Source organism: Dermacentor andersoni, chromosome 2, assembly GCF_023375885.2.
Source record: "Dermacentor andersoni chromosome 2, qqDerAnde1_hic_scaffold, whole genome shotgun sequence".
In the NCBI taxonomy this organism is placed as follows: Eukaryota; Metazoa; Arthropoda; class Arachnida; order Ixodida; family Ixodidae; genus Dermacentor; species Dermacentor andersoni.
The window spans coordinates 135271420-135298461 of NC_092815.1; the positions used below are offsets into that span (position 1 = coordinate 135271420).

At 42.7% G+C, this 27042-nt stretch overlaps 1 protein-coding gene across 1 annotated transcript in view; it reads right to left on the reverse strand.

The window, feature by feature from the left end:
• Positions 1–27042, reverse strand: part of LOC126540678 (DNA (cytosine-5)-methyltransferase PliMCI-like) — a 194573-nt gene that overhangs the window by 76797 nt on the left and 90734 nt on the right. The window contains exons 15-20 of the mRNA XM_055076227.1: positions 25290–25411; positions 21149–21254; positions 19037–19143; positions 13491–13599; positions 6582–6734; positions 675–811 (exon numbers count right to left, since the gene is read on the reverse strand). Of these exons, the coding sequence (XP_054932202.1) occupies positions 675–811; positions 6582–6734; positions 13491–13599; positions 19037–19143; positions 21149–21254; positions 25290–25411 (734 nt within the window). The remainder of the gene's footprint in view (positions 1–674; positions 812–6581; positions 6735–13490; positions 13600–19036; positions 19144–21148; positions 21255–25289; positions 25412–27042) is intronic.

The window sequence follows — 27042 nt, forward strand, 5'->3', positions numbered from 1 at the left end:
CTTTCATGGATGAGTAATGCTTAGCAAAGAGAACATGACAGGAAGCATGCTGCTACACTTGCTGCTGCTATCTGACAGATAGCATCAGATAGTGCTGCTATCATTTCAAGACAGCCAATTGTACTTGGTTGATTCCAAAAGATTTAGTGGTACCGTGCTGCCCTAAAAGCATGCTGTTGTTATCAGTATAAAATTACCTTGTCGCCAACAGCTTAGGGCTCCCCCAAGCTGAACAGTTATGCAATATACTGCAGACTGCTGTTGATGAATGTGCTTGTAGCAGGGTTGATTTTCTCTCAAGAAATTTTCTTATCAGGTTTACGTCAAACTAGATGACTAACGTCATGTCAGAGCAGGACACTCGCATTATGTGAATGCAATACAAGGTGACATGTAAACAACATGAATACATCCATGCAACCGCGATAATGATCCTATGGCAGACACGGCTTAGTCCCTACAGAGAGTTACAATGGTCACTTCCAAACACTTAGTTATTGAAAAGTGGCATTTGTGACCTCAAACATGATACAACAGCAAGCAGGAGAAAAGTTTGAAGTGCCTTTTAATGGTAATTGCAGTGCACAGAGAACAAAGAAAATAAACAACAGGTAGAAAGAAAAGTTGGATAGTAAGCTTTTTTCTTTTCCCTTTTTTTTTTCAGGAAAGCTTACCTGCAAAATTTTCTAATTCTGAAGGTGGCCACATTTTGCCCATTTCTGGTCTTCGTAGCCGAAATGGACAGGATGCATGCCACTTGAAACGGCTCACATCTCTTCACATTTGACAAATCCATGAATTTCGATGATGCCTGCAAAATAAATGTGGCATACTTGAACCATTCTATTCTGAAAACTAAACACATTGTCACACTTTTACCCATCTGGAAGCTATCTAATAAATAAAACAATGCAAGGAAAACTGCATTTTTTCTTTCTTGACACGCCGCAGTTACTTAGTGGCTATGGCGTTGCACTGCTAAGCACAAGGTCACAGGTTCAATTCCCTGCCACAGCAACTGCACTTCGATGCAGCAGAATGCAAAAACACTTGTGTGCTTAAATTTAGGTGTACAATAATGAACCCCTGGTGATCAAGATATACTGCAGATTGCTGTTGATGAATGTGCTAGCAGCAGGGTTGATTTTCTCTCAAGAAATTTTCTTATCAGGTTTAAGTCAAACTAAATGATAAATAAATGTGTCCATGTCCCCAACTACATGCCTATAATCAGATCGTGGTTTTTGCGCATAAATAAAGCATTGCTGAAACTATTCAAATGAGGGCCATAGATTACTTACTTATGTTTCCATTTGTCAACAAGCTGTCAAAATTGCTGCTAAGGGATCTGGCCTTTGTTATGAAAATTGGTTACAGGAACCACAATGGAGGAAGAAAAAAGACTGATGAAGGGCCCTGATGTCAGTTTTTGTAAAGCCTCCTTGGTCAACTGCCATAGACTTATGGGGCAACTCCTCCTTTACCCTGTCCTTGATCCAGCTAGGTCCACCTCCACGCCTTGAGCCACGCCGACAAAGGCCATGTTGGACAAAATGTGAGCAGCAAAGCCTGAAATTACACATGACCTTCCGCCAGAATTTTTGCAACGCATCTAGGATTGCAGGGACCTCTCCTCAGTTTTTTTCCTTCCTCCATGGGAACCACATTCTGGATTATTCACTTTCAAGAATAGTTAATTGCGACATAATGAAGACATAACAAATAGTTGTAGCATAGTAGACGTAAATGTATCAAGACCGACATATGCCACAATAAGAGGAGGTGAAGCTGTTAAGTGGCACTGGTGGTAACTTCTAGCAACACTGTGTTTAATAAAAGTGAGCAGAACTTACAATTAAATGTCTTATTGCACTGTGCTGTTGGCTTAAATGCAGCTGAAGTGACAAAAAACACCACAAGGATGCTGTATATTTTTTTTCTTCAGTGAGAAGAGTTGCACAATGCAAAAGTATTTTTAGCATATTAGGGCTGATTACCATGTCACAAGATATCACCAACACTGCTGCTGTTATTGGGTACACACTCTGGTATTTCAGTGTCTGCACTAATAAGCCTATGTTATGCTACACCTCTCTAGCATCCAGTGTGTTGTGTAAAGCACTCCTTGACATATCCGGTTTTCAACTACTAAATCTGTCAACATGCTCAACGATGATATTACCTAAAAAATAATAACAGCAGAAGTAGAATGAACTAATTTCATCACACCCACTTCTGCCAGTTTATCCAGATGGTGTGAGCTGTGAAGGAGACCCTTGTGATCAGTGCAGAAGAGATAGTCTCAACTAGAGGTCATGACAGCACTGCATTCAACTACTGGTCATGCAGTAGCATGGTAATGTGCAGAAAAACTATGTTCATGCAACGAAGATGAAAGCAATTTTGGGGAAGCGAGTGAAAACTAAACTATTCAAAAGCACAAGTGCTCAGCATGAGCGTGGCAGCCTTCGCCACACTGACAACATGCCCAGTTCACCTAATTTCCTGGCTCACACACACCTCACAGAAAAAACTGGTGCTGCTTTACTGAGTTATGAATCTGTTTTTTACCAGTTAACACATTCCCAGATGCCAATTTCCTGGCAGGAGCATACAAATTTTGTGCAAATACTATTCACATATGCAGACCAATTGCACAGTGCCAGAGGTAGTGCTTGCCTGAACTACCACAGAGGGAGTCGCTTGCGATATCCACCACCCCATAGAAATGTAAAGACAGAAGATGCCGCTGCCTGACGTAGGCTACAGACAGGCACTTACACAAACCTGCACATATTACATCGCGTACACCTCACAGCCTACAGGGACGAATGCCCGTGGTGCGAGGCCGCACCAACCCTATACCACATTACGTGGGAGTGCACACTGCACAACATAGAACACCCAGACACGAACACCACGAAGGAGCAATGGGAGGCACTGCTGTCCAGCTCGACCCTCGACGACCAGCTCAAGCTGATAAAGAGAGCTGAGAAGATGGCAAGAGCCAGCGGAGCCCTGGACTAAGGGCCCCGACCATTAGTGGTTCTTCTGGTTATTCTTTTAATAAAGTCCGTCCATCCGTCCATCTGGCACCACAGGGTGAGGGAGACAACCGGCGGAGTGTGCCAAATCCTCACAAGTTCATCCACAAGGCGGAACATGAAATACTATCTCATGTTGCCACAAAGCTTGCGGCTAATCTTTTCACACAGCCCAGTCTTCCGAGCACATATTTAAAGAACAACTTTTAAGCAGGTGTTACCACGTTAAAGAGCAGGACCGAAATTAACATGGTTTTCAGCTGCCATTGGAGTAACCAGTGAATGCTGATGTAATGTTTATGATGTTCCTGTGAAGCCACAAGAACATCAACGTTGGCAATGGCATCATGCGAATTTGGGGCATAAAAAAGTATGTGATCATATGCAAAAGACTAAATACTATTATAAAAGATTGGCTTCTAAAATGGTTTTTAAGTGACAACAAGGAATTAAATAAAATAGTGAAATTCCATTCTGCAAATAGTTGAGCCCAACTAATCACTATGGCCACAAGACAATCCTAATGTGCTGATGGACACTGTCAGCTTTCACCTTCCAATGGCCAATCATGCCAGAAATAATGCATGCATGCTTGTCTGGCAACAAATGCTCAGGCAGACAAGCAATCATCAGATGGACCACTGAGCACACTCTACAATTTAGGGCACTATTCTGTACAGCCCAAACGACTTCCATCTAAGAGTCACAATAACTAGCACCGCTAGTACGTACCTGCCACTAAACAAAGCACAGGTTTCAGACTTCTTTAGCAGGCTCAAAGTTCAAGTAAACCATTTTGTTTCATTTTTATTTGAACATAAAAAAAATTTCTCTTTCATGTTTTAATGCATGCAATCCAGTCTCTAATAATGATACAACCATCATGCCTGCCAACCTGTGAACTCAAGCATTTGTAAAGATCCCACAAACACAATAAAGGAAGAGAATAGGAGGTGAATAGCACAAATTTTTTAATAGTCTTCCTTGAGGACAGATTCTTTGTGAGATACATATGCACCCTATAAACGATTATTTACCTAACAGCACACAACCAGCAGCAAACTTGGAACGGCACAAACTGAAAAGCAACTCGCTGTTTTTAGATCACAGTGAGTTGTTCTGCAACTTTGTTGTTGATGATTTGGCTGCTTCAGGAAATTGACAGAATTAACTTGCTCCAAGTAGGTAACCCTCTGGTGTACTTTACCATCACAGGCTGTCAGCTTGTGATGCCCTTCCTTTCTTCTATCACCATCCTGCCAAAAAATTGGTGGTACTACTGGTGGCAACATCTTGCATACACAGGCTCATTTAATTTTTGTAACAAACTTATTCTTCAAGTGGTGCTACTATTAGCAGAGAGAATATAAAAAGTGCGTACTCTCCCGCCAAAATCACATGATGTCAATTGCACAAAACCACAATGTCAGAAAATAAACAACAAACAGTCATACACTGAAATAAAAGCTGTGCCCCATATTACAGTTCAACTCTATATTCCAAGATATCATCACTAGAGCTGTAGGACTTGGCTAGACAAAGGTAATGCGGCAGCGGTAATACTTTCAACTCATGTAAATTTAACTATCATGAATCGCATAATTTTATATGAATCACTCAAAATTCAAATTCATCTGAGGCTGAACAAAATATGCTCCAAAACAAAATCATGATTTCTTAAAATTATGATGCATACATGAAACAAAGTACTACTAGTATGAGAATGATTGAGTAGCCACCTCTGAGACCCAAAGCAGAGAGCAGAAAGTTCCCACCCACTCAGATCTGTGATATCAAAGCCATAAACAGTAGAATCACTGTTATCTACTCAATATGTTCCCTGTTAACATACACAAAACACAGGTACTTTTTCAATATTAAGGCTTTACGTCTGCCCATCACCCACCGTAGTTGCTTAGTGACTTTGGCATAGCGCTGCTAAGCATGAGGTCACGTGATCAAATCTCAGCCACCGCTGCTGCATTTCAATCAGGGCGTAATGCAAAAACGCCCGTGTGCATGGCATACGGGCGTTTTTACCACCAGGGGTTTTAACGTGCATTTGGTGCACGTTAAAACCCCTGATGGTAAAAATTAATGCGGAGACTCCCACTACAATGTGCCTTGTATTAGACCATGGTCTTGGCCCATAAAACCCCAGAATTTTTTTTAATGTCTGCTCATCAGCAATTTTTGGCCATGTTGCACTGCCCTGGGAAGCAAGAAATTCTGAATTAGTTATCACCTTTGTTTGAGTTGAAGGAGTACGCAAATTTTGGAGGGCTCTGTTCTTTAGATCAATCAATCAATCAATCAATCAATCAATCAATCAATCAATCAATCAATCAGCCAGCCAGTCAATCAAACAGAAATTTTATTTTCACTGTCGGTAGCTATTGACCCAGTAATCATGGCAAAGAAATTTGTTTTCTCTAGCGTGCCAAAATTGTTTAGTTATAAGCTCATATGATACGAGTCGTTGCAGTTTCAATTTCGAAGAGCGCTTAGTGCCCCATAATGCAGGAGGCATGCTTGCAAACAATGATGATCATGTGAGCATGCAGACCTGTGATGCATGCTGGTGCACCATATACCATACCATCTGTGCTTCTGTTTTGCCTGCTGATCTGGTGGGAAACCTGTGCATTTCTACATCATTGCAATGCTTCATTGGGCAGAAGTCCACTATGCATTATGATCCGAGAATTAGAGAGTTTTATTAGCATGTTTTCAAACTTCTTACAGTCTACCGGGTAGCCAAAGGGGTGCAGGGCAGGAACAACGCTGGTAACAACAGCTGGTGATGCAATGTCTAACCAGAGAGCATGCAAACAAATACTGCAACTATTTAACTGCTGGCGTAAAGTGTCATGATAGCAACGTAATTGTTAACAGGCAGTACTTTTATGATAATCCCTTTCAACGATAACAGTGATCCAACAAAAATAGATTTTGAATGCACTGTAGTTGGACCAATTCTCATTGGACAGCCGGCCATAGCACAGGCAACCCGGTAAACCGGAAGTGGTGCAAAGTTTGCATGGACACTTCATGCGCACTTATGTGTGCGGTCAGTGCAAGACAACCAATGCAAACAGTTCTAAAATGTCTTCCAAATGGCGAGACAAGCCAATGACGTCACACATCACTGAAATCAATCGTCAAAACTCATGACATAACACTGTTTACAAATAGGACCTACGCTGATGACTACATCGATGGGTGCTGTACTATATAATTTTTCCGTTTGCACAAACTTCAAAATTAAATTAAAATGTGCTCTAAGCTGCATATGCTATTGATAGTCTACCAATTATACCTATGAGGTTGCAGCCATAAAACCTACCAATTATTTCAAGTTGGAATTTTTGTGTCAGTACATCTTTAACATTCAGAAGTCACTGAAAATACAGGCAGTCAAGCAAACATTTCTATTCAACCAGAATATTGGATAATCCAATATGAATACTCACAAGTTGACCAGATGTTTATGTTGCACCCTATCATCATAGCACATTTCTGTCAACCATGCCCTACCTTTGTATTGCTGGGATGACGGTCAAGAACTCCTGGCTTCAAAAAGATGCAGTTGCCGACAGAATAGGTCTCCTTCTGCCACTTCACTGAACTGTAGTGAACTTTGCCATTCTTCTCTCCAAACAGCACCTCTCCAAATCGACAGCTTTCAGCCTGGGCATAGCAGTTACAAGCAAGTTAGAATGTGTACAGAAAAGTATCGTTGCTGAACAAAGGACACCTTGAACTTATTGCACCGAAGGTACAGTTATTTTTTTTTTCCCCACTTCTCACCAGTCAGTGTCGTTTGATGCATACACCAAACAAAGCAATAAAACAAAAAAGCAGTACCCAACTGAAAGCACTCACTCCTCAGAAGAGCTCTACAATCTTAGTCATTCTCTCATTGAAATCATCAAAATGTGAATTTCATCGAAGTCAGAACACTTGTTTACTGCACCACGGCTGCATCAAAAGCTGTACAGGATGCACAATCAAAGACCAAAGCATTCTCTGGCTTTGTGATGAGTTGACAGGCTTGCTTGTAAGTCTAGAAGGCCACCCAAATAAGTTTGCTCCCAACATTTGTATGTTAAGCATTCACTGAGCCGCTGCTGCACCAAAGAGAGACGCAACATGAGCAGCCAAAGAAACTGCTTTTTGACACTTACTCCTGGTATTTGTAATTATTCACCTGCACATTTATTTTCTTAAAAAAGAACATTCAAGCCAGGTTTCATTTCACAGCCTGAAGATGTAGTGAGCCAACTATAATCTGCAGCCCCCCAGAAATCAAAGAACTTGAAGGTACATGCAAAAGGCTGCTCAGGAGATGCACCATTGACAAGCATCACAAGAAAAATGATTGAGACATCCGTCCAGGTATTTGTATTGACCTATTTGTACGATCACCATCAAAGAAAAAATAAGCAACAGGCGTGACTGTGACCGAGGACTGTAACTTCAATCACCTTCAGTTGAATATGACATCAGCATGCAACACCGTATTCTTCAGGAGTCATAACTATGAACAATGCTTAGCACCATTAAAAATTGGAGGACGCTTAAGCTTCGCCTTCAAGAGTGGAACGCGACAGCGTTCCCGTCGACCTGCCAAGGGGTGTAGACAATGCTCTACGGCGCAGCGACCCGCATAGGACTTTGCACCCACCAATCACGCGGTGAGTGCCAAGCAACGCAGCGTTCGGCGCGGCAACGAAACGTGCGCCTGAGCAAGCGGAACGAACCAAATAACTCGGTGTCTCTGAGGGAGAAACGATCTACGCGAGCCAAACGATGGGCCTGACGCCTCGATGGGATCGTCCTCTATCTCGCTTGGGAGCACCACGCAGACGCATGACTCCTCCGAAGCAGCTCGGCACACATCGCAGGGGACGTTTTTTCACCAGACGCGCTACGGCGCAGCGATCACGTCAGAAGCGTCCCGCATCGGACGCTGCACATAGGAATTGCGCTGTGAGCGGAAAAGGAGCCGCGTCGCCTAAACACGAGGGTTCGAGTGATGCACGGTGGAAGTTGGAAGGGGAGAGAGCGAGAAAACTCATTAAACGCAAGGGTAGTGGGGCATCCTCGTACCGGTCCCCGCATGGCCCGAATGGGAGAAGCGGGCGAGTGGCGCGCCACACGTCAGGGCAGCGCCGCACATTGCGAGGAGGGGTCTTCTGCGTTTGCCGCAAGATGGCTCTGCGTGTGCGCAGAGCGCAGCAGAAGAAATGTAGCGGAAACGTACTTCGCTACTCGCGTAACTGCTACTTCTGTAAGTTACATGCTCATAATTACCGGTATACACCGCAGTATAACTTTCTACGGCAAGTTTCTAAGGCAACACCGCATTCACTAGAGGCGCTTTTGTACCGCTTTGGAGCATCAAACTCGTGGCTGAGTGGTAGCGTCTCCGTTTCACACTCCGGAGACCCTGGTTCGATTCCCACCCAGCCCATCTTGCAAATTGTTTTTTATTTATGAAGTGCCTCCCGGTATTTATCGCTCACGGCCAACGCCGCCGACGCCGACACCGACGACACCGGCTTTTCTGCGACACGAGCTCCTTAACGCTGTCGCATTAAAACCTATTCCTAGCTACCGAATATAGAGACTTTATTAGTTGCTGTGGCTGTAGCTCATGGTCTGTCTTTCTGTATACTGTTACATAGAATAAAAAGAAGAGAAAAAACAACAACACATTTGAGGGTGTTTTCAAATGACCTGCGAGTATGTCAAGGTATTCATGACAGCGATAACTTTCCGAACCAGAGCACTATAACAGCAATTCATGACATTACTTCCATGTTTTAAATGCTGAAATATACATGCTATACAGTAGAACCTCATTAATATGTTTAGAAAAAACTGCAAGAAAAAATGTACTAACCGGGAAAATGTACGATCCGAAGTAACTAAAAAAACGACATATTGAACTATTGTTGACATACTGAACTATTGTTGACATATACATAATGCGAAGCGTCGCGAGGATCATTGCCACACGAGACAACGACGCACATCGAGTTGGTGGTGCTCCAGCAACCCGAGACGTGTTTTGTTGTCTTATTGCGTGGTGTTTTAAGAGGGCGACAGGAAACCAAAACGAAATTGAATTGGTGGGCGACGCCAGATGCCGACGAAGTGAAACGTGACGTGCACATGGCGTGGCCTACAGCAGGGAACGGCGGTGTGTTTTGACTGTTGCCTACTAAAAGCGTGCAGTACGCCACTAACAGCACTTTACACCACGCAGTGTAAAGCAGACGGATGAAGATGCTTATCGCAATAGGTTTCGTGGCGATACAGAGAGAGAGAGAGAGAGAGAGAGAGGAATATAAGGAACGTAGGGATATTAACCAGTCAAGAGTCTGGTTGGCTGCCCTACGCTGGGGAAGGGAGAAGGGAAAAAGAGAGAAGGGAGAGAGAAAGTATAGAGACGTGCACGGGCAGTACTTGAGTTTGAACGTCTTGAAACTAGACGTTCTGAGAAAGCACAAAAGTGCCTTCACTGCCTTCTCAGCCGATGATCGGTGGGGACGGTGCTCTAGTACTGTCTATTCACTCAGAGGAGGGTCATCTAATTTCCTCAATGTGTTGGACAATGTGTCGGTGGCAATAGCTGCGAGAATGTGACTTGCGACGACCCGGGCGGAGATTTGCTGGTACAAGAATAAGAAACGGTGCACGCCATCGTTTTCACGTGAGGAGGGAGGCTATATTCTATCCTCGATCGCACGTTCCTCGCACATTTTCTTGTTCACATGGGATCTAGCGACCGTAAACGGTGGTGCGCTTCGGTTATTTCCTATTAAAAGCATGCACTACACTTCCGACAGCACCATGCGCTGTGAAACAGATAGGCGAAGATGCTTATCGCAATAGGTTTGGCGGTGATAGCTGTGAATGCCACGAGCGACCACCCCGGAGAAGATTTGCTGGACCCGAAATGAGAAACTGAGTGCGTGCCGGCGTTTTCACATGAGACAGGTGGGCGAGTAGTGCAGTGAAGCTGCCGTGGCGGGCAGCTGTAGTGACACGTCTACTTGTTCATCTTTAATGCATGACCGCGTTTCACCATCTAAGAAATGTTATCGCTCAGTGCAGGATGTGCCTGCATGTATGGGTTGTTTCTAGAATGTCATCGATGGTTTTATCCGTTGTCTGGTGTCACTGAACCTTGTGTAATCTGATTGTGTGTATGTGCGATGCGAAAGGTGTAGAACTTCCTGGAAGACAGGCGGGCACCAGCAATTTCTCTGGAATTTCCTATGACTCGTGTATAAAAGCCGATGTGCTTGACCCGCCGATCAGATTTTGAAGATCGCCGATTGTGTTCGCCGCTATCGCTGTGTTTTGAGTGTAACTTGCTTTTGTGGGCACAAGTTCGCCCAATAAAGGTTAGTCTTGTCATTCAGAGATTTGTCGCTGTATTATTCCCTGTCACTACCATATGACATCTGGTGGAGGTGCTAGTGCGTTCATGTACCGAACGCCCCCACAAAGCCATGAACCAAGCCCTAGCCATGAAGACAACACCAACGTCGCCAAGGGCCAGCGAGCTAGCCGCAGGCTGCAAGGTCTGCCCCTGGAGCACGGACTTTTGCCTGAGAACACCAGGAAGTGCACGGCCACGACAGCAGCTAGAATGACAGCCCCAGTATCGCCAACACAGATCGTGCTGTAGCAGCCCAGGGAGCCACCAACGTCCTGCGGTTCAACATTTGAGGACCCGGAAAGCTGACTGGAGATGTATGAGAGGGTCACTACATTTAACAGCTGGAACAGTGATGACAGGCTGTGCCATGTCTTTTTTCGCATTGGAAGATGCCGCCAGGACTAGTTCGAGAATTGAGAAGCCACCTTAACGATGTTTGACCTGTTCCGAAGCGGCTTCCTGCAGACATTCACAAGCGTCATGGGCAAAGAGCGAGCCCAAGCTCGACTAGAAACCGAGTGCAGCTGCCCAATGAGATCATCATAATCTTCAGGGAGGAGATGGCCCATCTTTTACGACATGCTGACCTGGAAATGTTGGAGGAGAAAGAAGTCCGCTTCCTGATGTGGGCTGTCAAGCAAGAACTTTTTCGCCGGACAGATCCACAACCTGCCGAAGACCATAGCTGAGTTTTCAACAGAGTCATCAACGATTTAGAAAACTCTGGCAATGCGCACCAGGTGATATAATGATCAAGAGCTCATGCCGCAGTGCGCCATCCAAGCACTGGGTTCCGACGACCTCCAAGAGACCATCAGGGCCATTGTGCACGAAGAACTTACAAGATGTTACCTTAGTCGGAACTCCAGGTGGCTTCGGTCCAGGACATGGTCAAGGAGGAACTACAGTGATCACTTTAGAGTTCCTCAGGTGCAGCCCATGTCACCGCAACCCCAGCCGTTCCCCCGCCATCGATGGTTCTATCCACTGTCTGTTGTTACTGAACCTTGTGTAATCTGATTGCCTGTATACGCAACGCGAATTGTGTAGAACTTTCTAGAAGACATGCGGGCACCAGTTATTTCTCTAGAACCTTTGATGACTCGTGTATGAAAGCCGACATGCTTGACCTCCTGATCAGATTTCGACGATCGCTGACCGTGTTCACCGCTGTCGCTGTGCTTTTGAGTTTAAATTGCTTTTGTGGACACAAGTTAGCCCTATAAAAGTTAGTTTCGTTATTCACAGATCTGCCGCTGTATTATTCACCGTCACTACTACGTGACAATACACTGTTCTCAATCGCACGTGCCTCGTGCATTTTCTTGTTTGCATGGGATCTAGCGGCCGGAACACATATGATACGATCACACTTTGGCGATGTACTGAACTTTAGTGCTGAAAAATTTTGTTTTCCGGGGATGTATGAACTGGTAAAAAATTAGCATAACTCTATTGGGCCATTTTTTTGTGTTCTCAGTTGTGAACATTGGCGCCGAGAAATGCATGTAATGGGAATGTATCAACGAGGTTCTACAGCATACAATTAAACTTCAATATAACGAGCTTCAGTATAACAAAATTCTCTATATAACCAAGTATTTCACTTCTTATAACTTCTTGCCATAGAACACCATATATTTAGAACCTCAATATAACGAAGCGTGTTTATACACAATTTCAATATAGTAACATATAGTAACAAAATTTCACTACTGCCGCAAAGAAATACCAGGACAATAAATGAAAACTTTCACGAATGCAGAGGATCAAGTGGCTTAATTTCAGGCGTCTGCTTGCCTCTCCGACCTCTCAAGTCGAAGCAGCAACCAAGAGTGACTGCCAAATTGTAGCAGCATCATGTTCTGTATAAAGTCCAAGTGCGATAAGATCCTATTGTGCCCCATGTGCTGTATGCTTTGGGTGCCAGTGAAAGCGTGCGAGGGTGAACTAAGAAGGATGGTGGTTGATGGACGCTGTCGTTTGCACCTTCTTGCGTGAGCAAGGGGAAGAGGGGAGCAAGCTCTCGGTAACGTGAGGAAGAAAATGGGGGAGGAAGTGGGGGACAGGTTAGAGCACATCTCCTTTTCTAGTGCGGCCATGGCTGCGCACGGCTCTCAGTGCAGCCGATCGCATACACAGCCCACGCTGCCCTGTTTTTGAAGCAATCTGCCGTGTGTGCAAGGAGTGGGCATGCACAGATTGGGTGGCATCATGTGTGCTGTCTTCTCGCATGTTTAGTACTGGAGATTGTGTAATCACTAGTGTGAAAGACACACTGAAGCAATAGGCAGAAGAAGCATTCGCTCCCCGCTGCCAGCGCTTTTCATGATAGCGTTGTCCCACTGTGGGAAACACCATCGGCTGTGGAGACGGAGTGAATGCAAAAGCATGGCTGGCTTCACTTTGCACCGCTGATGTAAAGATTATCGTCGACACGGCAAGAAACCGTACCTTTCGCCGCCAACTCTCAAATTCAACAAATTTTTTTTTTTTTTCCTCATTCAAATTTCCTTTTTCAGATTGCCATTATTCCAAAAATTTTGCACCCCTTCTGTGTAAGAAAAATCCATCAGCGACTGTACTTATTTGCATAAAAGATCAAATTTAAATATAACAAAATTTTTATATAGCAAAACAAATTTTCAATTTTACTGGCTTTGATATATCAAGATTTAACTGCATATAGCTAGCATAAAAGGCTAGTTTGTAAATGTTATCTTCATTCCAGCATTCTATGCTATTTTTTTAGAGCTGAACGAAATCGTGGATGGGTGCAAGGAAGAGTTTCCAGGCATCATCTTCTTTGGCCAAAGAAAAAGAGGCTCTCATTGCCATGATGATCATCATCATCATCATGGCAATGAGAGCTGCAATAGATGCCACAAAAGCTGGAGGATTTACTTATAGCATCTGCAAAAACACTGTATAACAAGACTGGCAGTGACCTCCGTGCAGACTTAGACCCAACAACAATACACACTACACACCTTTTTCCTTTTTTCCTTCTTAATGCAGCTGTAGCAGTCATACTCCAACGAATTCTCTGACCTTATCATCTCTGGAACATCTTCGAAACGGCCCAGTGCTGGGAAGTACCTTAACAGGTAAAGACAACAGCAAGCACATTAGCAGCTAAGTAAATAAACACCACGAAGCAGGAGTGCATAACCTCTTAATGTGGTGGGCTGAGTCGCCAAAAAAATCTGTCACATGTGTTTTAATCTGACAACTGATACACCAAAGATAGTGAATTTGTATAAGCGAGTTCTACCATCCTTCAAAAGAATTAAAGGTTTGTTTACTGGCTCATGATCCTGTTCGAACACAGCAGCAGTTATGTCTGGCTGTTCTTAGTGACAGCACTTGGGCTTTGTTGCGGCACCAGGGCATCAGCTTTCACCACTGCAGCTGTACTATCTCCAGTCTGACCTCTAATGTGAAGCCTGTATAATGCGACGTAAAAACTATTTATAGATTACTGGTTAACGAAACTGCACATATAAGTTATTGTCTATTCGAATGAAATATACATAAGGTAACTTTTGCTTTATAATCATTGATCGTTACATTTAAACGCAACTTCATGACACATGTTGCTTGGCATTAACGTTTGATATTGACCACACTTTTGCATGCTGGCCTCCACCATTGCATTAAAACTGTTGTGGAACTCCTCTAAACAGTGCTGCAAAAGCAGCCAAGAAACAGGCCAATCCACATTAAAAATGAAGAGGAGCAAATTAGAGAGCAGCAAAATTCTGATGCAGCAAATTTGTACACACATGTAAACAGTATGTTTACTTTCTTATATATGAGAGACACATGTAAACATTTAAAATCTATTAGGTCATGTGCATTTGATAAAATGAGGATGGATAATCATTCTACGGCATGCTACGAGCCACATGGCATTGCCTCCAGCTCATGAGCAGCCAGCAACCAACACCATGCCCTGATACACAAGCAAAAAGGTAAAAACTCAGGATTGGCTAACATGATACTCTTTTGAGAGATTATCAAAGACTCCCTGCATTTCTCTGGCAGAATGAGAATTTATCACCCGAGAAAATTACAAATTAAGGACAAACTTCCCTTTCTAAACCTTATTCATACAAAGACTGCACTAGAAACAGTACCCCTGTGCCAATGTAAATAGCAAAGAAAGTGTACACTGTCTACTCCTTACTTAATAAAGGTCTATTTTGCGCAATAAGGCAGATTGATTTCATTTTTTAAAGTAACAGGTAATAAGCATCATGCAAGCATGTCGCAATCTGCACCATCACAGAAACCTCTTGAAGACTTGAAGGTGGCAGTGGCACCTACTCCCAACATCTATGCTGTTTTCTGGCATACAAAACTACAAACTTCTGTTAAAGAAATTTTCTATTTCATAAAACTAATCTCCCAATCAAGCTTCATATTTTCACATTGTGTTTCTTTAAAATGACATCTAAAGTACAAGCCTAGTTTAGATAGCCACAATAACAGATGAGCAAGAGTCCTGTTTGATAATATGGAAGGAAAATCAGCAGAATTCGTCAAATTTTTCCAGTTCTGAACTCCTTCACTGCTACTGCAGTTACACATCCGACTCCCTCAATGTCATAACTGTGGTGTAGTGGATCTCTGAGTCATGGTGTTGCAGATCGCTCAGTCAATGCTTTGAGTTTTAGAGGATGGTGAAGTGCATGCTTAGTGTAACGTCACAACCATGTAGTGTGACGTCATGGAGCTATAGGTATATACAGATTGTGTGTTTCTTGAAATCAGTTCCTGCCCAACTCTCAGCCTGGTCTGTCAACCATTCACATGTGCTCCGTGCGAGTGTGTTCCCTTGTTTGCCGGACAGTGTCTATGCTGCCGCTGCTTACGACATGACAATAACTTTGTGTAATGATCCAATCTTGTCAAAACTCATCCAACTGTATACAATGACGACAGCACGATGACAATAGCAATGAGAGTATTCTACCACTGGAGCCACCGGCACAACAGCCATGAGAGCACTTTGACAGACACTATGGCGTAATGGAGAGACAGACTGATCCATAGGATTGGCCGCGGAAATACTGGTGGACCACGGCCAGTGATCTTGAAGCTAACGACTTACCACAAAAAGACCAATGTATTGAAAAATGGCTACAAGTTAAAAGGGCAGCAAATTTTTATAACAGAGGATTACTTGGCAATCACCAGACAGAGAAGAAGGAAGTTTTTGGAGAGCACAGTGGAGATCAGAAAGTCGGGCAAAAAAGTTAGGCTGATACACAATAAAATTAAAATCGAAAATGGCCTTTTTGAATGGGACAACACCCAAAAAATGAGAGTTCTTGTCCAGTCCACAAACCCTCATCACTAACAATGACCCGTTAACATCAAAGCCAAGCCAATCATTTGCCTCCAGTTCAATGCTCGCAGTATCGCAAATAAAAGTAATGAATTATAAATTTTTGTCACAGTACAGTCTTTGTATTAATGGTGAAAATGAGGCTGACAAAACACAGCTTGCATCGGTTTTTAATCAATTCTTCTGCTCAGTCTTTACTCAGGACAATGGCAGCCAGCCGCACTTTATTCCTATAATTGATGTTCCCCTTATTATTGACATTTCTGTATCTGAGCAAGGTGTGCTATCACTATTGCTAAATTTGGACTTAAAGAAAACCCCGGGAGTTGACGACATACCCAACACTTTTTCTCATTATGTAGGCTGAATGGTGTTCAAAGTACTTATGTATAATATTTAAAAAGCCATTATTGCAAGCTCAATTACCAGTCGAGTGGAAGTACCGTAAGATAATTCCTATACCTAAAGGTGGCGACTCGCGTCAAATAACCTCGTACAGGCCGATTTCATTGCTGTGCTCATGTCCAAAAATTCTAGAGCATATAATATTCAAGCATATATTGAAATTCCTTGAAAAGAACAATGTAACTGACAATAGGCAACATGGTTTACGCCAAGGGAAATCGACAGTGACAGCATTCCTTGAAACTGTTCACAATTTTGCAGCTGCTAGTGATGCCCTATCTCAAATAGGTGTCATTTTTTAGACTTTCAAAAAGCATTTGTGTTTCGCATTCATATCTTTTATTGAAGGTTAAGGCTATACTAAAAGACGATATGTTAGTGCCATGGATAGAAGACTACTTATACTCCCGGCAACAGTGTGTATCAATAGATGTCTAGCCGTAGGGTAGGGCATTCCACAAGGATTGGTCCTGAGACTTCTATTTTTCTTGGTATTTATAAATGACACTGTTAATAAAGTATCCATCAAAATTAAGCTATTTGCAGATGACTGCATAATTTACCACAAGATTGATAACCCTCATGACCAGGTCCAATTCAACGAAGCTCTTTGTCACAGAAAAATGGTGCAAGACCTGGCAAATGAAAATTAACCCCGGAAAGACAGTTCTCATGAGAATCACTAGAAAGCACTTACCATTACAACTTAACTACTCTTTAAATGGAAGTTTATTATTTGAAGTAAAACATTATAAGTATTTAGGCATCATATTTACCTCGGATCTTCTGTGGAACAAGCATATTTCTTACATCAAGAAAAAAGCAGTAAGCAAACTTGGGTACCTAAGACGAACACTGCGACAGGCGCCACAAGATATTAAACTGATGACATATAAAACATTTATCTGAACAATCATAGAATATGTGTCAATAGTGTGGGGCCCGCACACAAAAGAAAATACTGTCCAGTTAGAAAGTATTCAAAGAAAATCGGTCAGATTTGTTTACAATACCTACAGCTGGCGCGCATATGCTAGTGCCTTGGTGAAAAAAGCTGAATTGGATTCGTTACAGTCCCGGATTTTTTTTTTTTTTATTCCGGTGGAAAATTGCGCAGCACCGGGATTCGAACCACGTGCAAGAGGTCCGTGGTTCGAATCCCGGTGCCGCGCAATTTTCTACCGAAATAAAAAAAAAAAAATATCCGCATGTTGATAAAATTGCATAAACAGGCCTGGAGTGTGGCCTGATCCCGGTGACCAGAACCGGTAACGCACTCCCTCACCAGAGCAGGATTGGCCACCCTGGTGCAGTACTTGGCCACAACCTCCTATATGAACAAGCTGATAGATTAGAGTATCTGTATCTACTCTATCACAATAAAATCCAATCTGTCACCAAACGAACCACATGCTCTCGCCACTCCAAAAAACTGCTACAATTTCATTTTCAAACCGATATTTTTAAAAATTAATTCTTTCCAAGAACGGTGCAAGAATGGAACATGCGTCCAGCCGACGTTGCGGAATGCTCATTTTTAGCTACTTTCATTTCAGCCCTGATGGCTTACCTGCCGACAATTTAATTAGTCAGAAGACACTAGTTGTTTTGTTTTCTTTTTGTCTAGATGTAAAGATTTCTTTTGTTTTTTGTATGTTTTCTGATGTGACTTAAACCCTGTATTTGCACACGAAACCAGTCCTGGTATACTTTTATTTTATGCGCAAGTGACGTTATGCAATATACTTATTGTGTGTATTATGCATTTATGCATCTTGTACCCCGCCCTGCTCACAGCCTTTCCAGGCTAGCAGTACTGCTGAAATAAAATAAAAAATAAAGATAATGCAGGGCAGCATGAAAGCATCATTTTACGCCTAGTACTGGAAATTTACTACAGTCGAACCTTGAGAATTCAAACTCAGAGTGGCCCAGAAATTTGTTCAAATTAAATGGAGCTCGAATTAAAGGAAGCTCATTGAATGTAGGACTTACGTGCAACACTATGTTAGGTGGCACATGTGTACTGAGCTAACATGAGTGACGAGTCCTGGAAGTGCGGCCTCACGGCAGCGCTGCACGTGCTGTCTTGAAGCCACACTTCTAGGCAAAATTTTCCCTGCTGTGAAGCCGCACCTTGAGGCAAAATTCATATATTACCCACACCCAAAATTTTTAAAATAATCGTGCAGGTTATATGTGCCAAAATATTGCACTTGCAGTGAGAGTAGCAACTGGTGTGCAGCAGCAGTGCCTGGTCTGAAGCATAATTCGTGCGCTGTGTCTCTTCTTGAGAAGAAATAAACATACAATGTGTGTCTGCTAGAAACATCCACTTTTGATATCTCTTACAACTTTCTAATTGACATGTTGACAATTATAACTGAAGCTTAGCTGATTACTTTTGTAATTAACTAATTGGATGCCAGGGACTAAATATATTACTGGCGGTATTTTAACAAGACTCTAAACAACAAGCATTTGGTCTTATTTGTACAGAATAAGTACCTTCATAGCTATTTTCAAGGCTTCATGCACAATAGCAGCAACACCCTGCATATGTACCAACTAAACACTGTAAACTAAACACATGATTAGTTCATATCTGCGTACAAGTGCACCAACCACAAAGCTTGAGAAGGCTCCCATAAACTTAATTGCAATAGCAATTAACAACCACTGAAACACAAATGTGGCATATGTATAAACTGGGCATATTCTTGATATATTCTGGACGAACTTTCAAATGTGCTAAACTTCGAAATAAAAGAAACTCACATCTTTGAGTAGGTGAAGCCATCCTTGGGGCAAGAGGCTGACATGCTGGAAGTATAAGGCTTGCCACCTTCTTCATACCACTCCCTGTAGAAGAATTTGCGCTTGACCTATGTGTGAGAAAGAAAAGAAAGTCCTTTAAGTGCCTTCCCTGGTTCCAACAACTGACCGTGAGACTGAAACTGTTTTAACAATTTGTAAATCTACCGTGTTTCCTCACATGAAGCTTTTTCTATATGTGCCGAGGCCTATAGAAGCCATTCATCCAAAAAGAAAGCATGTTCACGTTGAATGAAAGAGAATATTGTCATCAAACCCACAAGTAGCAAGAAACTTCAAAGGAAAGCCATAAAGGCTTCTCAGAAAGCAAGCTTTGCAGTTGAAGAAAAATTTGTCCTAGTTCAAGGATTGAACACAGAACTGACACCTTTAAGGAACGGTCTTGCTACCATCTTAATCTGAGATAAGCAGGAGGCTAGTAGATCCCAGAGCAAGGTTGAATTATTTAACCTGAGATGCAGGCACGCAATATGGCACCGAATATGCCACGTTCAGGTTAAATTTTCCACCTGTATCTCTACACTCAAGCCGATCATCTAACAGTAAAAAACTTAATCTAGGATTCTTTGAAAATTCCTAAAATATTGCTGCATTGACAACTAAACCTAAAAATCATCTGCTCATCTTAGTGACCAGACAGAACTTGACTGGTCTTTGATTTGATTGAATCATTGTTTGAATTGACTGAAGTGATTGAATTTGACAGCATAAATATTTCAGCATCGATCGACACCGATGTGCAACTATCTTTTATGAGTGCCCAATTGCATCACCACCTGAACAAAGTTCTCACACCTGCTGCAACACGAACTCCACATTTCCAATGGAGGAATGCCCATCGTGCTGAGAATGTGCACTGCTCATGTCAGCATCGCAGAGCACATTGCCAATGTTTTGTTTATGGTTATGGAACAGTGCCTTCACAACATTATACTAGGATTAGACTTCTCATTCTATTCCACCATTTTTGACTGCACATCCAGTGTAATTCAACTTCAACTGCCCCATAACTGCAACATTCCACATGACACACAGCCCATGATTGCGAAATATCCGTACCAGACGTGGAAGTTCCACCATCATCTGCAGGCGAGTTCGATCAGTCCAATCCCACACCAGGCGAACTAAGCAAGACAATGGTACCTGACCTTCTTCTTACACAGGCTGCTGACATCGGCTGCGTCTTGGAGGCTTATCACAACGTTTTTATTTTTATGGTTATCCCTTAGGGTAGACATCAGTGGTCACTCACTGTATATATACCGGTGATGTCAATCCCATACCCCGACGTCCGTACCACGTTTCACAAGCTGAACGCCAAGTTCTACAGCACGAGGTGGATAAAATGATCACTAAAGGCATCATCGAACATTCTTCTAATCCATGGGCATCACCAGTTGCCCTTGTTAAGAAGAAGGAAGGGAGCTGACATTTTTGCTTCGATTACTAACACCTGAATAAGGTCACATGCAAAGACGTCTATGCACTGCCAAGTATTGATGACGCCTTGGAGTGCCTGGATGTAGCCAAGTACTTCACGTTCATAGACGTCCGCTCTGGCAATTGTCAGAGCTCTGTGGATGACATGGACCATGAAAGACCGTTTCGTTAACACCGGGCAGGCTTTACCAATCCAAGGTTATGCTGTTCAGCCTTTGTGATACCCTAGCAACCTTCCAGCAAATGATGGACTGTCTATTTTATGGACATAAATAGTCCACTTGTCTATGTTATCTAGACAATGTGATAGTTTTTTTTCACCCACATTTACGAGTCGCCTTACGTGTCTGTCAGCCATTCTTGCTGTCTTCCAATGTGCTGGCCTGCAACTCTACTCATTTAAGTGCCCTTTCGAACCTCACAAGATTACTTTTCTCACTATTTACGCACTATCTCTTTCCTTTCCAATGCAACTACTGCCACTCAAATTGCTTCAGCACTGCACGATGAGAGCATTCCTGTATTTGAACAGCAAAAGTAGAGTACATAAGTAAAAACTTAAAACCTGTGTCAATTCCCTTACACTTGAATTTCTGCAGCATAAAGTACACTCACATTGCACACTGAAATAATGTCTCTCACAGCGATGTCCTCACACTCACACACGAAGTAGATTTCTGATGGATCTGCAACTTGACCCAGAATTGTCTCAGAAGAGCACCTGTATGGAAAAAATAACAATGAAAAAGCCTAATTGGAACTGGTCTTGGCATCATTAATTTGCAAGTTCAACTAATAATCCTCTCCCATATCAACCTCATGCTGGGTCAACAGAGCACGTCTTTATTTGAAATGAAAGATTAGCTTGTTTGATGCTAAATTTTGCCACCCTTGCTTCAAGATAAAGGCACATTACATTGAGCTTAAAAGAGCTAAGAAAACTAGAGGTGGGCAATTGTCAACTCTTTTGAGTACGAATCGAATATGAATAGCAAGTATCGAATATCAAATAATCAAGTGCAGATACATATATTTACAGCAGGAATATTCATTTCAGTATAGTTAGATATTACACCTCTACTAACTAGTGCAAAAATGACTACTAACTATAAGCTACAAAGGATCAGTTTTAAACACAAGATCACTGATTGTCATAAAAAAAAAAAACTGCACAAATTGAGAGCCTGATGGCAAACCAAGAATGAACAGCTGCTGCATAACTAGCTTTCTAGAAACACTAATCAAATCATTGCCAAAAAAAAAAGATATGAAATTGTGCAAGAAAAGAAGCTGCTGAAGGACTTGCGCGCTGTAGACACATCTAAAAGGGCCCATTACAAGAAAGGCATCACTGGTTGTAGCATAACAGATGTACGGCTACAAGACTAGATGGTCAGAAACAATAAATGATGGACGACAAGCAAATATAGTTATACCTCAATACAATGAAGTCACTAAAATCATCTGCTTCGTTATATCGAAATTTCGTTGTATTGAAATTTTGTTGTATTGAAATTCCACCTTTTATGCAAATAAGTGCAGTCGCCGATCGATTTTTCTTACAAGGAGAGGAGCCACAGACATTTCCAAATTAAAGGGAAATCAAAAGAAGCAAACTTGAATGAGAAAACAATTCATTTTGATGAATTTGGGAGTCGGCGACAAATGATACGGTTTCATGCCACGTTGATGTTATCTTCACATCGGCGGTACAAATTAAGCAAAGCCAGCCACGTTTTTGCATGCACTCAGTCCCCGTGGCTGGTAGCATCGCCCCCACTGTGACGACGCTATCATGAAAAGCGCAAGCAGTGGAGTGCGAATGCTCCGTCTGCCTCTTGCTCTAACGGATCACCAAAACTCAAGACTACCCAATCTCCAATACTAAATGCACGGGAAAACAGCCTACATGATGCCACGGCATCTCGGCACGCCCACTCTTTGCACACACGGTAGACTACCTCAAAAGCAGGATGCGCGATTGCATATGCGCTCAGCCGCACTTACAGTGATGCGCAGCCACGGCTGAGACGCGCCAGAAACCGAGATCTCTGCAAGCTTCATCCCCACTCCTCCACCCCCTCGCATGTACTTCATCACATTACCACGTGCTCACTCCCATCTCCCTCTTCATCTTTGCTCGTGTAGGAATGTGGCACTCGTGAAGCCATCATCTTTCTTGTCTCACACTCGCATACTTTCACTCGCACCTAAAGCACACAGTGCACAGGGAGCAATAGGATCTATCGTACTTGAATTTTATATGGCACACGATGCAGCTCCAGTTGGCAGTCACTCTAGTCGCGCCACGCATCATTTGAGAGATGCGTTTGCAAGTAGCCACTTGTAATTAAATTATTTCACCATCTGTGTTGGCAGAAGTTTCAATTTAGTGTCTCGGGATTTTTTTGTAGTGGCAGTGAAATTTAGTTATATTGAAATTGGATCTGTATTGAAACTGTAATCAGTTATGTAGGCTTTTGCCACAAAACTGGAAACAAAGCTTGTATACAGTTAAACTTCGATATAACGAACTTCAATATAACAAAATTCTTGATATAATGAAGTATTTAACTTTTCATAACCTCTTGTCCATATAACACCATGTATTTAGAACCTCATATAATGAATTATGTTTCAATGCCATTTCAACATAACAAAATTTCGCTTCTGCAGCAAGGGAATGCCGGGACACAATAAATGGAAACTTCCACAGATGCAGTCAAACGATTGAATTATGAGCAGCTGCTTGAAAACGCACTTCTAAAATCGCACGCGGCGGCGTGACTAGGGTGACCACCGAAGCGAAGTCGCATCATATTTCGTATAAAGTTCAAGTGCGATAAGGTCCTATTGCACACCATGCACTTTGTGCTTTAGGTGCGAGTGAAAGTGTGCGAGGATGAGAAAGAATGATGGTGGCTTCACTCACGAGTGGCTGCCTCCCTGCACAAGTGAAGGGAAAGAGGGAGAGGGGAGCGAGCTCGCGGTAAGACGATCAAGCGCGCGCAAGGGGCGGTGCAGAGAGGGAGGGGGGGGGGCAAATTGCCGTGTGTCATGATTTCTGGCGAACGTCTCGGCTGTGGGTGCGCATGGCTGTAAGTGCGGCTGTACCAGCTGTGCACCCTGCTTTGTAGGTCATCTGCTGTGTGTGCAAAGAGTAGGCGTGCTGTGACGGCGTGACATCATGTAAGCTGTCTTTCCGCGCGTTTAGCATTGAAGGTTGTGTAATCTCGAGTTTCAGTAACCCGTGGGAGTGAGAGGCAGACGAAGCATTCGCTCCCCACTGCCAGCGCATTTCATGATAACGTTGTCCCAGTACGGGCAACGCTGTCAGCTGTGGGGGCAGAGTGCACGCAAAAGTGTGGCTGGCTTCGCTTAATTCGTACCGCCTATTTGAAGATATCGTCGACGTGGCATGAAACCATATTATTCGTCGCCGACTCCCAAATTCATCAAAATAATTGTTTTCTCATTCAAACTTGCTTTTTTTCGATTGCCCGATAATTCGTAAAATTCTGTGGCACCATTCCACTTATGAAAATTGATTGACGACTACTTATTTGCATAAAATGACAAATTTCAATACATCAAAATTTCAGTACAACGAAGCAAATTGCCAATTTTACCTACTTCGTTATATCAAGGTTTAACTGCATTGCCCTTCAGGGAAGAAACAGAGCAAAATAAACATGGGCAAGGGAGGAACACGGGACAAGCTCTGACTGCCAACTTAATTGGGTTTATTGTGCTCATAGGCAAATATACCATTCAAAAGGGGGTTTGCGGGGAGGGGAAATTATCATGCACTTCCAACCGTGCATACGTTGAGTGATTAAAGAGTGAACTCGTAGGAATGAAACTAAAATTCACTATCAGATTAGTGGTGGATACCTAAACTCTTTATCAGCAAGAGTGATCAAAGGAGTGCTGATGCATGTTTTGTTTGCATGTGGGCAGCTGAGGTAGGTAGCACAAGGCATGCAAACACTCAAAAGTTGATGCATATACTAGTATAATAAAGGGCCCAGGCAGGAAATGCACCAATATGCTCAAATGTCGGCATGAGTACACGCAATAGTCCATAGACATACATTGTATACGCAGCTCAATGTTGAAACTAAATACTCTGATCCCACAATGCAAAGTCGATTAATGGAAGCTGTAAGTTGCTTGCCACTGATCAACTGACTCAACTAAGGAGATTAGTCAACAGTCAGTAAATCAGTGTTGAGCATGACTATCACCTATGCCACTATGGGCCCGCAAACAAACAGGCATGTTCATAAAGACACAAAAGAATTTGCCATACTGCTCAACAATTTCCGCTAAACACAAAAGATTGAAGTCTTGGTGCCACTGACTGCTTACAGCTGCTAAGCAGCTAGTGGGAGTCACGCTAAGCAACACCGATCCAGTTCTCGATAATAGCAGATGGCTAAGCTCATGAAAGCAATCCAATAAGACAAAAACTAGCACAACGCTGTGCACATTTATGAAAATGGAACATGACTGCCAAATCAAGTAGCCAGCAGTGAGCCAAAGGACCAGGAAGAGCTGTGGGAGCTTGGAGGTTGCAAGCCACACTTTGACCCCCCCCCCCTGACCAACCAGCAATTTCTATGAGCCTCTCTGTTTTTCCCTTTTAGTTGCGCTTTCAAAGAACATTAATTGCTAATGCCCAAAAATACTGCAGTCCACATATTTGCTCCCATATAACAGTCTTTTTATGCATGTACACTTGCAGAGCACTTACATGAACCACTGTATGTGTGCCATCTTCTTTCTAGTCTGGCTTTCAAAAAGACGCATGATGCAGCCAACCCTGGGACAGCAATGGCCGTGCCGAGAGGCAGTGACAAAACTGCCATAAGTGACCTTTTTATTTTTTGAAGGAGGGGGGGGTGGTGAAATTAAGACAAAAAGAAATGACAATTACTCGTAGCAGCAATGTTGCAGTGCACTACTATTTAAAGGCAACAACTACGACTTGGTCCTATGGCACTTTAGTTTTGTAATTCCTGAGTGCTGAGGACAGAGCTAATAGGAAGAAAACAAAATAATTTGAAACCACAATCGGGACTTTAAAAGCACAGGTGGGTGCAGAAAAGGAAAGCAGGCAAAGGTGCAGATAAGAAAAAAATGAACAAGGTGTGGAAAACAGAAGGAAACAAGCTAGCATTAACAAGAATTCTAATGAGCATGCAGTGTGTTCTACAACTTGTATTCTAGTTGTCTAACGTACCTAAACAACATAATTCTGTTGGAGATTATCTTGCAGTAATGATAATTAAAATATAATTTTACAAAGTCAACCATAACTATGGAGCCATACAATGTGATTAGAGATAAAGTTGTCTCCCATATATTTGACCTCAGTTAACTAATCTTTTCGCTTAATTACAACACACTGGAAAGCCCCGGACAGAAACCATACATTGGCTATAAATGGAAAACACACTTAGTTTGAACAAGAAAGCACCCCTCCTTGGTTACGTTGACCTTTACCAAGCCCCCACCGGCACCCCTCCGTGTGTGCAGTAGTTGCTAAATGCTTCAAAACATATTGTAATTCATGACGATTGCCAACAGATTTTAAAAATGTGGCTTTGCCCTCCAAATACATGTCGCGTCTGCATCAGGCGGCATCTATGACAACGGTTACGGCAGCGACCTGTACTGCAATGATGACTTGCATGTGCCCTGGGCAATGTCTCTTTTAAAGATTTTATCAGCGCCAATGACAGCATTGAGGTTTGTGGGCCACTCACTGATAATGACATTGTTAGCAATGTGACTGGCTTCGCAGACTGCAGTGACAAGAGTGACAATGACAATGTTGCTGACACTGCCCCACAGCAGCAACTGTGTACAGTTGATGCTGAGGCTGGGTTCGACACTTCAGAACTTTACTTTTCAGTTTAATGTTGAGGTAGCATATAAATATGTATGCACTCCTTGCCACATGCTGGTTGAGTCATGCTTCATGATCCAGAAGCAAAAAGACATTATGGACTACTTCAAGCAATAAGAAAGATATGAATTAGTTAAATTTATTCATTCATTCGACCTTTTGTATAACTAACGAAATCTTGCGGTCTCACAAGGCTCAAATTAATGGGAGTAAACAGTATGCGTAACAACAAAAGGATAGAAAACAATACTATGCCACACATGGCATAGTACAATCGACGACAGATTTTTTGAACATGCCAGATAAATGAAGACGCCTTTGCAGAATAGAACCAGTGTGCAAGGATGGTAGAAATTTTGGACACTAAAACCCTTTGCCATCAAGTTTTTCAAAATTTTTGCCATGACCAAAGGTCCAAAATGGCATTAATCAAAGCCACCACGGCCGCCATATTGACTATATTGCAGCCACGAACTGGCACTCTTGCACATCGATCCGCTGCCAGCTGTAGCCACTTCAGTCACTGCAGCCATTTGTGTTTGTCCACATGGTGCTTGGTGCATGATCACTTTTGTGTTGTTGTGCACTCTGCAAT